The sequence below is a fragment of the Dreissena polymorpha genome, chromosome 15 (assembly GCF_020536995.1).
Source record: "Dreissena polymorpha isolate Duluth1 chromosome 15, UMN_Dpol_1.0, whole genome shotgun sequence".
Classification (NCBI taxonomy): domain Eukaryota; kingdom Metazoa; phylum Mollusca; class Bivalvia; order Myida; family Dreissenidae; genus Dreissena; species Dreissena polymorpha.
The window spans coordinates 64,339,109-64,355,391 of record NC_068369.1 but is presented as its reverse complement, the minus strand read 5'-3'; the positions used below and the strand labels follow the sequence as shown (position 1 = coordinate 64,355,391).

Sequence of the window (16,283 nt, the reverse complement as noted above, 5' to 3'; positions counted from 1 at the left end):
ATTCACCAATCGTTTGTCCTGCCAATTGTATACAGGGAACATTATCATTCAATTTTAATAGGTATGACAGGTTTCCAATCGTTCCAGTCAAGACGAGTGTACCTCGTGAGTCAACTCACATTTTATTATTTAATTTAATGGGACCTTTTCATAGATTCTGACGTGATATTGGAAGCATGTCATTTAATGCTTAATACTGATAAATGTAAGCAATGGATCTAAAAAGCTCCAGTTAAAAAAAAAGAATAAAATTAAAGAAAGAAAAAAAGTAACTCAACTAGGCTTGAACCACTGATCCCTGGAGTAAAAGACCACTTAGACCGTTGGGAAATCCGTGCTCATATAATGAGTTATGTATTTTATACTTCATTAAACTTTCTAAGCAATCCTGGTAGTGTCACAAAATAAAATGAAAACAATAGAACTCTCCTAATTATTCAATTTAGTTTAAAGGTCAAAGTTAAAATTCTTGTCAGCTGGATCTCAGTAAGGAGTATTTCTTATCTCGGACTGAACAAAGCTTATTTGTCTCATTCATTGATAAGTTTTGCCCATGCAATATAAGAATGATTTTATAAACAATTAGGCAAGGAGTTCTCTGTTTTTAATGGATTTATCACAATACAATGTGTAGTGTTCACTTGTGCATAGTTCTTTACAACAAATATTGATGACAGTAATCTCCATAGTTTATTTTCTTTTATTGCAGTGAGCAAGACGGAAGTAAAAAGACGTATTACATTTATAACAAGTAATAAATAATTTAAATATACTACATGTAATTATCAGCATTTATCTCGTCATTAAAATAGCGTAACATATGGTAGAAAGCAGAAACTAGGAAACAAATTTAGTAAAGATAAATAAATAATACTAACGTATATGTGTACATGCTACATAAAACAAGTGATGCGTAATGTATAAGTCACTAGAACTTCATGCTCTATGCTATATCCACAACTTCATTTATCAAGGTACGAGGCATGCAAGTTTGCACGCTGAAAAGATTAGAGTGCTAAATGTGAGACAAGTTCATGTTTACAGACAGATGTCCGTGGTAATTAAACTATAACACCCTCTACACCATAGCAGGTGGTGTTTAACCCTTAGCAACTTAGATACATGCTTTGACGCACTTGTAGTCCATTTAGAAGTTAAATTTAATTAAAGACCTTTCTTACTAGATTCAGGTTTTAAATGCTTCATTTCCAACCCTTAGATACTGAAAGCACCAAACAGCATAAAACCTGAACAGACTGCCAATTACTCGAAGGCTGTTCTGGTTTTATGCTGTTTGCACATAGCCATTTTCACTTTGCTTCTGAGTGGGAAAGGGTTAATTAAAATACAAGCAGATTTTCAATTTGTGTAACATTTGTAGAGAACACCATGCTGATAATCAATTTACTAACATGTCAGTAACAACTATTACAATAACACGAGATTCAGATAAAAATGGGTATGTTGACAGACCTGCACATGAAAGGAGGCCTTGTATTGATTAGCTTATGTCACACAGTCATGGTTTTTTTAATGGTTTTTATATAAAATAATTGCAAATAGCTAAAAAGTACCAAAGCAGAACACTTTGTTTGAGCACTGGACTAACATTGAATACCCGGGTGCAGGATCACGTGACTTTGTGGGGTTCCCCCTTTTAACTTTGATGGATGTAAACACCACGGTAAGAGGTGCTTTATTTCAAATAACTTTTCAAAACAATTTTTCTTAAGAATTTCAACTAGTGCATAAAAAACAGTTTTATGTTGCTTATGGCAATGTGAAATACATCCGAATTAATTTATTAAATAAGCTTGTGTTCTTAAATTAAAAATATACAGAATTCATTTCAAAGGTTATGCAGCAAGCAACGTGAAATTTTGCCACCGATTTCAGACGTTTCTAGGATTAATTCTTAAATCTTAAGATATCGTCACAAAGTGCAAGAAAAACTGTCTTATTCACTAAAGATATTTTGCAAATGTATTACAGTAACTTGAAATATTTGCAAAAATAAAGTTCTTAACGGTGAGTTCATTCTTTCCAGCCCGTGTGTAAACCCCTGAAAACCCTGTTGATCCTGCACCATGATTACATTATTATGACAACAAATTTATAATAAAACATGTTTTGTATTGGTCTATGAGATCATGATTTTAACCCTTTGCATGCTGGGAAATTTGTCGTCTGCTAAAATGTCGTCTGCTGAATTTCTAAAATTAGCATTTTCTACGATTTTTTTTCAAAGAATACTATCAGAATAGCAAACAGTTTGGCAAACGTTCTGTGGCGTCTCATCTGGATCCAAACTGTTTGCAAAGGCCTTCACAACTCGGTTCCCGCACTGTAAGGGTTAATTAAGAAAGTAAAATATTGGCCATTTTTATCTGTTTCACACTACTGACAATTCAGTTACAACTAAAAAAAGGTTAGAAAAATGTTTAAACATAAATAAAATAATCGTCAAAAAATAAATTTTTATGTTATATCTTACATAACACATTGAACAACTTAACACATTTGCAACTCACACTTATTTTTATGTGAACAAAATATTTGTAGGGCAATTAAAATATTTAAATTCGAACAAGAAAACAACCGCAAAACCACATTTAAAGCTTGTAAATGTACTTATAAAGTTTGTGTGTTTTTCTTAACTTTACAAGGAAATTAATAATCTTGAAATAACATGAAGAAAAGAAAAATTCTCCCTAGTAAGGAAAGAAATTTAAAAACAACATATTTTATAACTTACTAAAACAATAAATACAAAAGTTAAGACATCATGTACATACAAAAGTATGTGACAATTTAAACTCTTCAAAACATTGAATATCACAGATTTTGTAAAAAAAAAATCATTTATCATAAAATGATAATGTATACATGTATGTCATGTGAACAAAAACAAAGGGGTTCATAGGTGAAATACATAAAGTAAAAATGCAAATATAAAACATTGGATTACATTCAGGATATTTTTGCAGCATTGTAAACAATAGGAATAACTAAAAAAAAATCAGTGACCAAACAGTCTTTTTACAGACTTCATTTTTACTGCAGAACATTTCACTGTTTGCACAAATCAAACATAAGATCATATGAGGTTTGAACATGAAGCCTGATTAAGAAGACATGATACAACATTGGACATAACAGCAAGTCACAAATTTGTGTTAATGTTCTTTCGAAAACACAATACAGGCATCTATATGGGTTCTTCTAGAAAAATATGGAAAAACAAGAAATGTGTTTGTCAGAAACACTAGTCCCCTTCAGTGCCGCTTTGAAGCTATATATTTGACCTTTGACCTTGAAGGATGACATTGACCTTGACCTTTCACCACTCAAAATGTGCAGCTCCATGAGATACACATGCATGCCAAATATCAAGTTGCTATCTTCAATATTGCAAAAGTTATTGCAAATGTTAAAGTTTGACGCAAACAAACAAACCAACAAACCAACAGACAGGGCAAAAACAATATGTCCCCCACTATAGTGGTGGGGAACATAAAAATGCTCCAAAAGTGACCTTAAGCGTAGTAATTGTGACCTAGAGCATTTCATTGACCTAGAGCATTTCATCGTCAAAATCCCACATTCCATGGACCTGTTCCCCAGTTGATGTTCCAAAAGCTTGACGAGGTGGCTGAGGACCAAATGTATTTTTCTTCTTTTGTTTTGATGTGTCCAAGTTCGCCAATCTGCTTTCAGCTTTTGATCCAACGGAAGATTTTGGTCGAGGGTATGATGGTTTCGGGTAATTATCATCTGTAAAAAAGAGAAACGACAGAATGTAGAAGTATTATACTATGAAAATGTTCATCACTATAATTTAGAGAGCAACAGTATTGTTTCTTTTATTAAGTAAACTCAAAACATACCAAAAAACATTACACACAAATATGTATTATTATCCTTGTGGGGTCAAATTAAATAACATGAAATATAACATCGCAGTTTTCAATACAATTATGATGAATAAACACTGCAAACCACTCCAATGAATTTCAGACAGTTGCAATAAAAGAGACCTGGACCTTTCATTTGAGGCATTCAATGGGAAAACCCCTAAATCCCTGTGCATCCTGTGTCATGCACAAAAAGGTAATGACACGGCTTGTTTGTAAAACATTTATGCCTCCCCCTGATTTTCAGCAAAGTTGCGGCTGTGACCTTAAATCTCGATCATGATTTGAAAATTATTCTTAATCAAGACTTGACAGCATACTAATTGACATGCTCCTAATGATTCTCAGGATTTTTTTAGGAAATCAATTTCAGGATACAAGCCCCTTTGCCCTTAACCTTATGAACTCAATCTTAATAGGCGGCTTATTTTCCATCCAAGAAGCAATTGCATCAATTTTCATGATTGTAGTTAGAAGTGTTCTCAAGATTCTGATCGTTCTCTTGATACAAACAAAAGTGACCTTCAACTTTGACCTTGTGACCTCAAAATAAAGTCTTCTTTTCCAGCCTAAAAAATACTTCCTGCTGCAAGACACTGTGACCTATACCATTGACCTTGTGACCTAAAATCAACAAGAATCTCCTTTTAACCATTGGTCAAAGCATTCTTAAAATATCAATTAGAAACAAATTCACTGCAACAAGCCCCTATGACCATCACCTTTTGACCTTAAAACCAATAGGGCATTTTCCTGTCCTCTTAAGTTGCCACCAAACCAATTTGCATTTTGGAAGCATCAAGCCTTCTGAGGATATCCCTAAAAAACAAAAGGTCCACCGACCAACTGAACCTTTAGACAATAACAAACCAACATATCCCTTCTTCCAAAGGTGTGGGGGAGCAATACAAACGTGCAACCCCTACCCAATTTTGGGAAAAAAATAATTTTTAACAACAAAAATATTAGTAACATTGACGAATGCTTTCCAATGATGTGCTTTGTAAATGTATAAGTTAAAATAAAGCATGGGAACAACAAATTGTGCCAATCTCTCTGAAAGATCAACAGACCATAAACAATGACATTAAAGTGGAGCGATTTGACAATACTTGCATGGCAAGACTAATCTGCATATACTAGTAAGTTTTAACATTTGGATTTTTTACAACCCTCAAAAAGTACTTCTGCAAAATTACCTGACATTAAGCAGACTTCAAGCTTTTAAGAATGCCAAATATTAATTGGCCTAAAATTTTCATAATTAGTTCCTTGAACTTCCCTCAAAAACATAAAACAACATTAAAAATATTTATTTGTAATGCAATGGCAATACATCCATGAAAAATGGGATCATTCAAGTTTGAGATCTTGTAAGGAAACTAATGACAATTCAAGGGGCAATAGTTCCCTAAAAAATCCCTTGACGAGAATGACCTGAAAATATGTGCATGTCCACGTAGTAAGGATAATGAATATAAAGTTTAATACAATTTAGGATCATATCCATCATCTTCAAACGTACAAAGGCATTATTATTTAACCATATAATGGATATTTGGGAGCATGTAAATGTTCAGCACATGTATTGCTGTTTTCTCACAAATATCATAACTACAACAATAAACAGCTGCGCCATGAGCGCATGATACGCCCGTCGTTCGCCAATGAAGTAGTAAGGTAATAAATAACCCTTTGAATCATTTTTTTACTTCAGTTTATTTGTATTTGAATACATGGTTTATTTTATAAGTACATGAGCATGGAGCGCCGTCTCCTTGACATTCATACCATATCTTTTATATGTATGCATTTCTTTAGAGGATATGGAGTTGAAGTAAACCTGTTATAGATATTTTGACCAATAATAAAAGAGAAATGTAGATGGGTAAGTGGTAGTGTACAATCGGAATAGAAAAAAGCTCACCTTGTTCAATTTTTCAGGGATACTAAAAAAAAAAAAAAAAAAATCCATCGAAGGATATTTGAGGTACAGTAGGACATTCAATGAAATCACGAAATTTTGACGAACAAAGTCCCATAACTCTGGAACGACAATTCAGAATTCCGTCAAAAACGAAAGGGGATCAGGGTTTATCAATATTAAGATTGTGTTGAAATTTGAAAAAAATCCATCAAAGGATATTTGAGGTACAGTAGGACATTCAATGAAATCACGAAATTTTGACGAACAAAGTCCCATAACTCTGGAACGACAATTCAGAATTCCGTCAAAAACGAAAGGGGATCAGGGTTTATCAATATTAAGATTGTGTTAAAATTTGAAGAAAATCTGTCAAAGGATATTTGACGTAGCGTACGACATTAACAGACGGACGGACGGACAGACGGACGCGGGGTATACCATAATACGTCCCGTCATAGACGGGCGTATAAAAATGTGTGAATCTGAAACAATTTTTTAAAATGCTGTCAATTTCCCAAAATGTGAAAAGGCTCCTTTAAAGGGCAATAGCTCCATGAACATCAATGGAGAAGAAGGACCTGACAAAATGTACGTGTCTGCTCTTAACCCATTTATGCCTAGTGGACTCTCCCATCCTTCTTAATTTGATCAATTTATTTCCAAAATTAGGGATGTCTAGTATATTTATTTCTATATTAAGAATATTTGTAACAGAAATATCTTTAAGCCTTTTTTCTAGACGCTAGGCATCAATGGGTTAAAGAATAATGTAGTGCATACAAAATTCCATCAAATTCAAATCATAGTTGTTTGAGATCTTGCACTTAAATAAAAAATCATTTAGAAAATGACATATTAATTCTAAAAGGGCAATTTAACGTACTAAACAATTGGACAGAACGACTTATTAACAATGAAAAACAAACATCCTTTAGGAATGCTGTACATGAAGTTTCATAAAATTCTGATAATTTTTGTCTGAGATATTGTGCTGGAATGAAAAGTGTAACGGACAGAAAGACGGAAAGAAGGAAAGTAGGACAGACATCAAACAGGACTGCAACAATTATGATTAAAATTCATGTCATGCCCATGCAAACTCCCCTTCCAGAGAAAATAGAAACAGAAAGTTTTAAAATCTATTTATATATACCACTGGTGCGATATTTTTTTATGATTTGATACAAGTAATCCCGGTTACCAATGTAATCTGAACATGTCTAATTCTAATTCTACTTAGACTAAATGCACTTCATCACTTTATTAAGCCAAAACATTCTGAATATATATTTTTTTATTAAAGGACAATCGATTTGATTAATTTCACAAGTTTACATTCTTACACTTTCTGGCACAGACGTCACAATTTCTTACTTGCTTGCATAGGGTCTTGCAGTTCAGAAAAGTTTGTATTTCAAACACTGCTGATGGGGCAACGTGCAAACAGACCAGGCAACATAAACTTAGAAAATATTTAATAAAGGGTCAAGTACTGCTGTTAAATCTAACACCACCTAGTTATTGTGCAAAAACTGTTAAAGCACAATCAGCATAACTGATGAAATTGAAGAATAATCATATTTTTATGTTAAAAGTAAAACCATAAGTTTGAAATCATTTTTTATTATATTGGGAAATACTGGTTACTTATGTTTGACTGTATTTGATGGTACAATATGTCTTGAAGAAAATGCAAACAGCAGAATGCCAGAAAACAAGCAAATTCGTTGAATTTATATCCCCTGCCAATATGCTTCTGGACACAATAGTGTTATATTTGACACTCAAAAAAGCATTTTTTCAAGATACAAAGGGCCATAACTCCGTTATTAACAGATGGTGTACAACGCCATTTGGCCTGCATCATCCTCTTATCCATATATATACTCATACCAAGTTTCAATGAAATCAGCCAAAGCACTTTCAAGATATGGCTCCTGACACACAAACAAGCATTTTTTCAAGATACAAAGGGCCATAACTCCGTTATTAACAGACAGTGTACAATGGCATTTGGCGTGCATCATCCTCTTATCCATATATATACTCATACCAAGTTTCGATGAAATCCGCCAAAGTACTTCTATGATATGGGTCCGGACACAAAAGTGCCGAACGGACAGATGGAAGGACGGAGAGAAGGATGGACGGACGGAAGGACGGACAACGCCAAAACAATATCCCTCCGCCTATAGCGGGGGATTATTATTATTGCAACACAGAAAACCAAAGCCCCCAAAATGCCGTATAAAGCTGAAAACTCCACTTCATCATGCGTTCTGCAATGCTATAACATTTTGAATATAAATCCACACAGTTATCATACATCAACAGGGATATGGGTGCTCAAATGCAATTTCAAACATAAACTTACTGTTCTAGGCATCTTCTAAAACAAAATGCAAACCAATATAAGATGTCGAGAAATAGCAGCTAGGTCACAACATGCAGTAAAACAAGAAGACCTGAGCCCCATGGTCGCTCAACTGAGACTTCGAAGAACTAAGCTGCTCTCAGCAATTTTTGAGATGTTTCTGAAACCTTTTTCAAACTTGGCAAAATATCAACTTGAGACTTAAAAAGGTTTTACTTAGCCATTTAATGAAAAATGCCCAGCTCCATTGCGGCCATGGTTTTCAACAGACAGATTAAAACTATTTTCAAACTCAGCCCAGATATTATTAGAAAATAAATTCTGACAAGGTTTCACAAACATTGGACTAAAAGTGTGACTTCTACAGGGTTAACAAGGTTTTGCTTTTGCCATATAAGAAAAAAATGCCCAGCCACCTGGTGGCCATATTTTTCAACGCACCATAACCATGTTTGCACTCAGTTGAGCTATCATTAGAAAAACTGTCCTGACCAAGTTCCATCAAGATTGGACTATAAATGTGACTGCTAGAGAGGTAACAAGGTTGTACTATAGCCATATAAGAAAAAATGCCACACACTCTAGCAGCCCTGTTAAGCAACAGACCGGAACCATCATCAAACTCATCCGAGATATAATTACATAAAATGTTCTGACCTAGTTTCAAGAAGATTGGACTATAAATCTGACTTTTAGTGTGTTAACAAGGTTTCACTATAGCCATATAAGGAAAAATGCCCTACCCCCTAGTGGCCAAGTTCAGCAACAGACGGGAACCATTTTAAAACTCATCCAAGATATCATTCATGTTCTGACCAAGTTTCATGACGATTGGACAATAAATGTGACTTCTAGACTGTTAACAAGGTTTTTCTATAGCCATAAAAAGACAAGGAACCGTCGGAGATGGGTGATGCTCCCCAAAGGTTTTTTTGTCACAATATTGCACTATATATTCAGATAAAAGGAAACATCTTGAGGGCACAGAAGTTGGGGGTACAATAATTTTTTGATAGAAAATTTCGAAGGGCCATAACTCTGTGAAAAATCATCCGACCAGAAGCCGCTGATAATATGCACATCTCCTCTTGGTAGTGAAGCTTCCCATAAAGTTTCATTGAATTCCGGTCATTAGTTGCTGAGAAATAGCCCGGACAAGAATTGCACTATATGTATAGTTAGTGGAAAAATTTAAAGGGCCATAACTGCGTGAAAAATCATCTGATTAGATCCGGCTGATAATATGCACATCACCTCTTGGTAGTGAAGCTTCCCATAAAGTTTCATTGAATTCCGGTCATAAATTGCTGAGAAATAGCCCGGACAAAAATTGTGCACGGACACACGGACAGAGGAAGCGGCGACTATATGCTCCCTCCAAAATTTTTTGGGGAAGCATAAAAAATGCCCTGCCCCCTGGCTGCCATGTTTTTTAACCAACTGGAACATTTTTAAATTCGTCCTAGATATCATATGGCCAAATCTTCTGACCAATATTCATGAAGATTGGGCAATAAATGTGACGCACAATGCAAGACGGACGAAAAGTGATCAATATAGCTTACCATTCCCAAATTTTTGCTCAGGTGAGCTAAAACAAAGTGTTTATACAGAAATAGTTTATTTTCCATTGTTTTGCTTTTTAAAGAAGCATATCGATGGTAAGTTCAAATGTGTCTTGTTCTGTGAAAACTGGGCATAATGCATGTGCGTAGAGTGTCATCCCAGATTAGCCTGTGCAGTCCGCACAGGCTATCAGGGACGACACTTTCCGCTTAAACTAGATTTTCGGTAAAAAGTGACTTCCTTTAAACGGAAAATACCATTTAAGCGGAAAGTGTCATCCCTGATTAGCCTGTGCGGACTGCACAGGCTAATCTGGGACAACACTTTACGCACATGCATTATGACCAGCTTTCACAGAACAAGACACAAATAAGTGCAAAACCTTTTCCGTGTGGAGGATACTTTAAATGACATTTTTAAGTTACAGGTACTAGTAACAGTAACAAGAGCACCGCATAGCCTGTGCCAACGCTCCGCTGCGGGTGCAGTTTGTAATAAATGAAAGCTTGTCAGAAGAATATTAGAGGTCACAGTGACCTTGACCTTTGACCTAGTGACCCAAAAATGGGTGTGGCGTGTAGAACTCATCAAGGTGCAGCTACATTTGAAGTTTCAATGTTGTAGGTTAAAGCACTTAAATTTTAGAGTCAATGTTAAGGTTTAAGCACGGCGGACAGTGGACGATGAGCTGGCTATAACAATACCTCTGGTTTTCTCTGAAAACAGCCCAGCTATAAATTAACTTATGATGCTATGTATATATGTGTCTTGTTCTGAGAAAATTGAGCTTAATTCATGCGCGTTCAGTGTAATCCCAGATTAGCCTGTGCAGTCCGCACAGGCTAATCAGGGAAGACACTCTCCGCTTTTATTGTATTTTTAGTTTTAAGGAAGTCCCTCCTTACCGAAAATCCAGTTTAGGCGGAAAGTGTTGTCCCTGATTAGCCTGGGACAAACTTTTCGCACATGCATTATGCACAGTTTTCTCAGAACAAGACTCACATCTTGGCCCAAGCTCTATGAACAAGTTGCCCTACCATCTGAGTCTTCCTCCATTGTGCCCAGGGTGGACCGGGATTTCTCGAGCTGACCCAGTCTGGTGGCTGAACCGGGGCGTCCTATATACCACAGGAAATTTTTGATCATTATAGTGCTACGGGTAAAACTGTTGTGCAATTAGATAAAAACCTAATAAAAACCATAATTGTCTTATGAAAAATCTGAATATGAAAAACATATGAGGTCAAGTAAGGGGCTTCGTATGTCTCTAACAAAGCCATGAGTAAAACTGATGACCAGTAGTTTCTGGCAATGGCAGTATTCTAATTAATGTAAGGCATTTATTAAAATTAATAAGAAAGCCTATCCAAGTCACATGTTTTGAAGTCACGTTTTATTTCATTTTGCTATTTTCTCTTTAACACAAATCTTTTTTTCACATTTTTAAATATATGGACGATGAAATAAAAATTCCACCTCAATGACTGTCTATAACAATTATACATGTAAGTCAGGCTACACAAAATCTGGAGTTTAAGTAGCGCCTAAAAGGCCACTGTGGCTTAGTGGACATAGTGTCATCCTAGCATTCGGGAGATCATGGATTTGATCCCAAATTGTGCCAGCTTTCCTTAGATCTCTCTAAAGACAATAAGTACTAGCTCTACCCAAATAATGGACGTGAGAACTTTCCAATAAGCCGTAGGTTTGCGATACAATCGAGGCATAATAAATAGGTTTGAAGTAAAGTAAATAGTTCTAACCCATAGCAGACGGAGTATTGGCCTGGCGTAATTCTTGGGCAGATGTCTTTGTGGCCGCCGCCAACTCATTCAAGAACTGACCCTTGTGACTTTCAAGCTCTTTCTCCAAGGACGACTGAAATGGAACAATGCATGTTGGTTGCACTATAAACAACGTGTTCCCTAGGTGTATTTTAGCAATGCATATGTGGGGCAACTATTTCACAATATGATTTATCCAAGCTGTAGACTAAACAAAGGACAGAATTCTGTCTTTTGACATATTATGTTTTGTTAAACTCTCCAAATAAATGTTACTGTAGTAGCGGTAAATACCAGGGTCATAATCCCAAAGGTCTTCACCTGAGACATGAAGAAAAAAATGAGCTTTGTTCTGAGAAAACTTGGCTTAATGCATGTGCGGAAAGTGTCCTCCCTGATTAGCCTGTGCGGACTGCAGGGACCACACTTTCCGCCTAAACTTGATTTTCGGTAAGGAGAGACTTCCTTCAAACTAAAAATACCATAAAAGCGGAAAGTGTCCTCCCTGATTAGCCTGTGCGGACTGCACAGGCTAATCTGGGACGACACCTTACCCACATGCATAAAGCCCAGTTTTGTCAGAACAGGACTCAAATCTATTCTGAGAAGGTGGAGTTCAAAATTATGAAAGTACTCCATGAAACATCAATATTTGACTTCTAGGCACATTTGTATTAACAAACCTGTCTTAGAAATAAGTTAAACAAATGTTTGGACTGAGGTTCATGAAGACTGGACACAAAAAGTGAAATCTAGTGTTAACATACCTTTTTTATATTTGACCTAGTGATCTATTTTTTTTTAAGCTCAAATGACCCAGTTTCAAACTCAGCCGAGATTTTATTTGGACACAATTAAGTTCCAACCATGTTTCATGAAGATTCACCAATTAATGTGGCAAATAAAGCATTTACAAGGTTTCAATATAACCGTAAGGAAAACTGCCCTGCTCCCTGGTGGTAATGTTTTTCAACTGACCAGAACCCTTTTGAAATCCGCCTTGATGTCATTAGAAATGTCACTATTAGATTGTTAACAAGACTATTGCCAAGCAATATATGTCCCCTACCGGCTCCACCATTGTCATAAATTCCACCTTGTTTTTTTATATATTTGTTTCCATAGCAACCAGAATTTTTCACGTAGGAACAAAATGAAATGACGTGCATAATGTCCATATTGCCATCTATCCATGTTTCAAGTTTCATGAAAAAATATGAAGAACTTTTAAAGTTATCGCAGGATCCAAAAAACAACCATTTTCAGCAGTATTTCTACTCTATTTGTTTCCATAGCAACCAGAATTTTTGACGTAGGAACAAAATGAAATGACGTGCATAATGTCCATATTGCCATCTATCCATGTTTTAAGTTTCATGAAAAATATGAAGAACTTTTAAAGTTATCGCAGGATCCAGAAAAGTGTGACAGACAGACAGACTCACAGATGCACAGAGCAAAAACTATAAGTCCCCCCCGGTAGGGGACAACAAGGTTTCACTATACCCATTTACGGAAAACTGCCCAGCTCTCTAGCGGTCATGTTTTCAATATACCACACCCATTTATTTACTGGGCCAAGCTAGTGCCTGAGTGTTGGCAGAAATGTTCAATAATTTTCATATTCAAATGAAAATAAGCTATAAATGTTTGAAATTTCAACAAACACATTTCAAGTTGCCACAATGAAAATCGCCGTTGTTCAGTTCGTCCTGACACCTCTCCCCTCACCTGCAGCTGGTTGTCTAGTTCATCACAGCATCTCTCCACTTGCCTTGGTTTTAAGTTAATTCTGTCTACTCTCCACTCACCTGCAGTTGGTTGTTCAGTTCATCCTGACCTCCACTCACCTGCAGTTGGTTGTTCAGTTCATTTCAGCATCTCTTCACTCACCTGCAGTTGGTTGTTCAGTTCAGCCTGGTACCTCTACATTCACCTGCAATTGGTTGTTCAGTTTATCAAGGCAACTCACCACTCACCTGCAGTTGGTTGTTCAGTTCATCCCTGCATCTCTCCACTCACCTGCAGTTGGTTGTTCAGTTTATCATGGCAACTCTCCACTCACCTGCAGTTGGTTGTTCAGTTCATACCTGCATCTCTCCACTCACCTGAAGTTGGTTGTTCAGTTTATCACGGCAACTCTCCACTCATCTGCAGTTGGTTGTTCAGTTCAACCCTGCATCTCTCCACACACCTGCAGTTGGTTGTTCAGTTCATCCCTGTATCTCTCCACTCACCTGCAGTTGGTTGTTCACTTCATCCTTGCATCTCTCCACTCACCTGCAGTTGGTTGTTCACTTCATCCCTACACATCTCCAATCACCTGCAGTTGGTTGTTCACTTCATCTCTGCACATCTCCACTCACCTGCAGTTGGTTGTTCGGTTCATCCCAGCACATCTCCACTCACTTGCAGTTGGTTGTTCAGTTCATCCCTGCACATCTCCACTCACCTGCAGTTGGTTGTTCACTTCATCTCTGCACATCTCCACTCACCTGCAGTTGGTTGTTCAGTTTACCCAGGCACCTCTCCATTCACCTGCAGTTGGTTGTTCAGTTCATCCCTGCACATCTTCACTCACCTGCAGTTGGTTGTTCAGTTCATCCTGCCACCTCTCCATTCACATGCATTTGGTTGTTCAGTTCATCCCTGCACGTCTCCACTCACCTGCAGTTGGTTGTTCAGTTCATCCCTGCACCTCTCCACTCACCTGCAGTTGGTTGTTCAGTTCATCCATACACCTCTCCACTCACCTGCAGTTGGTTGTTCAGTTCATTCCAGCACCTCTCCACTCACCTGCAGTTGGTTGTTCAGTTCATCCCTGCACCTCTCAAGCTCCACCTGCATCTCTTTCTCCAAGTCCTCCATCGCCTTCTTGTGACGCTGCTCCATCAGGGCTGCATTCAGGATCTGACTGGCCATCCTGGGAATATGACAAGGAATGAATATCACAGGATCTGACTGGCCATCCTGGGAATATGACAAGGAATGAATATCACAGGATCTGACTGGCCATCCTGGGAATATGACAAGGAATGAATATCACAGGATCTGACTGGCCATCCTGGGAATACAATGTTGTATTCGATATCAGATTTCGCATTAAAAAGAGCTGTCTTCATAGGATGACATGCCCCTAGTAAACGCTTTGATAGAAGTTATGAGCATTTTTCAAAACCTAAACCCATTTTTAAAAATCTAAACACGGACCCTAAGTTCAAGGTCAAGGTCAAAGAAGTCAAATTTTGTGTGGGTATGGAAAGGCCTGGTCCATATACACATTCATACCAAATATGAATGTTACATCTGAAGCAACATAGAAGTTATGAGCATTTTCAAAACCCAAACGCAAAGTGTGATGGACAGATGGACGGAAAGTGCGATCACTATATGCCCTCCTTCAGGGGAATAAAAATACATAGGAATTGTCATTTGCTGCTGTGTTTAATACACATCACCACGTTCAATTGCAAAGGGGGGTAATTTTCAGGGGGTGAGTCCTGTTTATCCCATGATCTAGTCCATTATTATGAAGTAATAGTAACCAGCCCTTTTATAATATGTCTATAAACTCATCCATTGTGCAGATAGCATCTGTATTTATCTGGACTGCAAAACAAATGCAAGATGTGGGAGTGAATTACCAATAATAATTATTTGCAGTATAGTCTTTTAAGGTTGTTCCATATGCAAATATCACATAGAGTTCATAGCACACTGAATAAATGTAAAACAAAATTAATATCACACATAATAAATATATAATACAGTGGAAACACTCTAAAGCGGATCCACTCTATACTAGAACCCTCCCTAAACTGGACAAACTTTCTGGTTCCATTTTGTTCCCATATAAAACCATGCGTAAAATATCTCCTAAAGACCAGAATCCCCTAAATTCCAAATACCAGTCATTCTTTGGATCAAAATTCTGTCATTCCATACGTAATTGTACCTCTCTAATCGGTCAGGACCGGTTTATTGCACCTCAAACCTAGAGTCAACAACTTGTGAATAGCAGATTAAAGATGCGTTAAATTAATAAAGGTGGTCGAAGATTTTGCAAACTGTACACATCGCAAAACAATTAAAGAGACTTGGCCTGTCATGTACATATCGATCAATTGAAGTGATAATACTGATAACAAACATAGGGTTCTTCAATGTGTTTTATTTTTGATGTACAGTAGGAAGCCTACTCAATTATAATAAGCTTAATGCTATTAAATACTGAATTGTTTAATACAATTGCTAATTTAGAGTATAAAATGGTGATTTGTAGTGTTGTTGATGCAGTTGCATTTAGATATTCATTTAGATTTTCAAATTGGCAATTAAGATAACTAAGACGAAAAATGTCCGAACCTCCTTCTAAGCGAAGGGGCTTGGAATTGTCTCTAGAAGAAAGAAAAAAACTGATCAAAGAGTATGAGATGTTGCCTAAACCTACACAATATGCTGTCAGGGAAATGTGGGGTAGGAAAGTGTAAGATCAGGGATATATTGTGAATAGTCTGTTTACATGTCTCATTGGGAAAACAACTCTTAACCCAACAAAAGTTGGTCTAACAATAAGATTAAATTTGAAAAGATAAACAAACTTAATTGTATGGGACTGGTTCTGTATTGTAAGGGCTAAGTCGATCATACAGGAAAAAGCACTGAGCTTTCCTAAGAAACTTAAGACTGATATTGCTTTCAAATCAACAGATTAAGTG

At 36.7% G+C, this 16,283-nt stretch overlaps 1 protein-coding gene across 30 annotated transcripts in view; it reads right to left on the bottom strand.

The window, feature by feature from the left end:
• Positions 1-671: 671 nt before the first annotated feature.
• The window catches only part of LOC127860192 (plectin-like), a 59,648-nt gene continuing 44,036 nt past the window's right edge, over positions 672-16,283 (bottom strand). For 29 of the 30 annotated variants that reach the window (XM_052398083.1, XM_052398084.1, XM_052398085.1 and 26 more), the window contains 4 exons: positions 14,362-14,488; positions 11,545-11,659; positions 10,819-10,899; positions 672-3,774 (listed from right to left, as the gene is read on the bottom strand). In XM_052398083.1, coding sequence (XP_052254043.1) covers positions 3,575-3,774; positions 10,819-10,899; positions 11,545-11,659; positions 14,362-14,488 — 523 coding nt within the window. In that variant the 3' untranslated portion in view covers positions 672-3,574. Of the gene's footprint in view, positions 3,775-8,215; positions 8,231-10,818; positions 10,900-11,544; positions 11,660-14,361; positions 14,489-16,283 lie in introns of all 30 variants that reach the window. The other variant, XM_052398086.1, reaches the window with a different exon arrangement.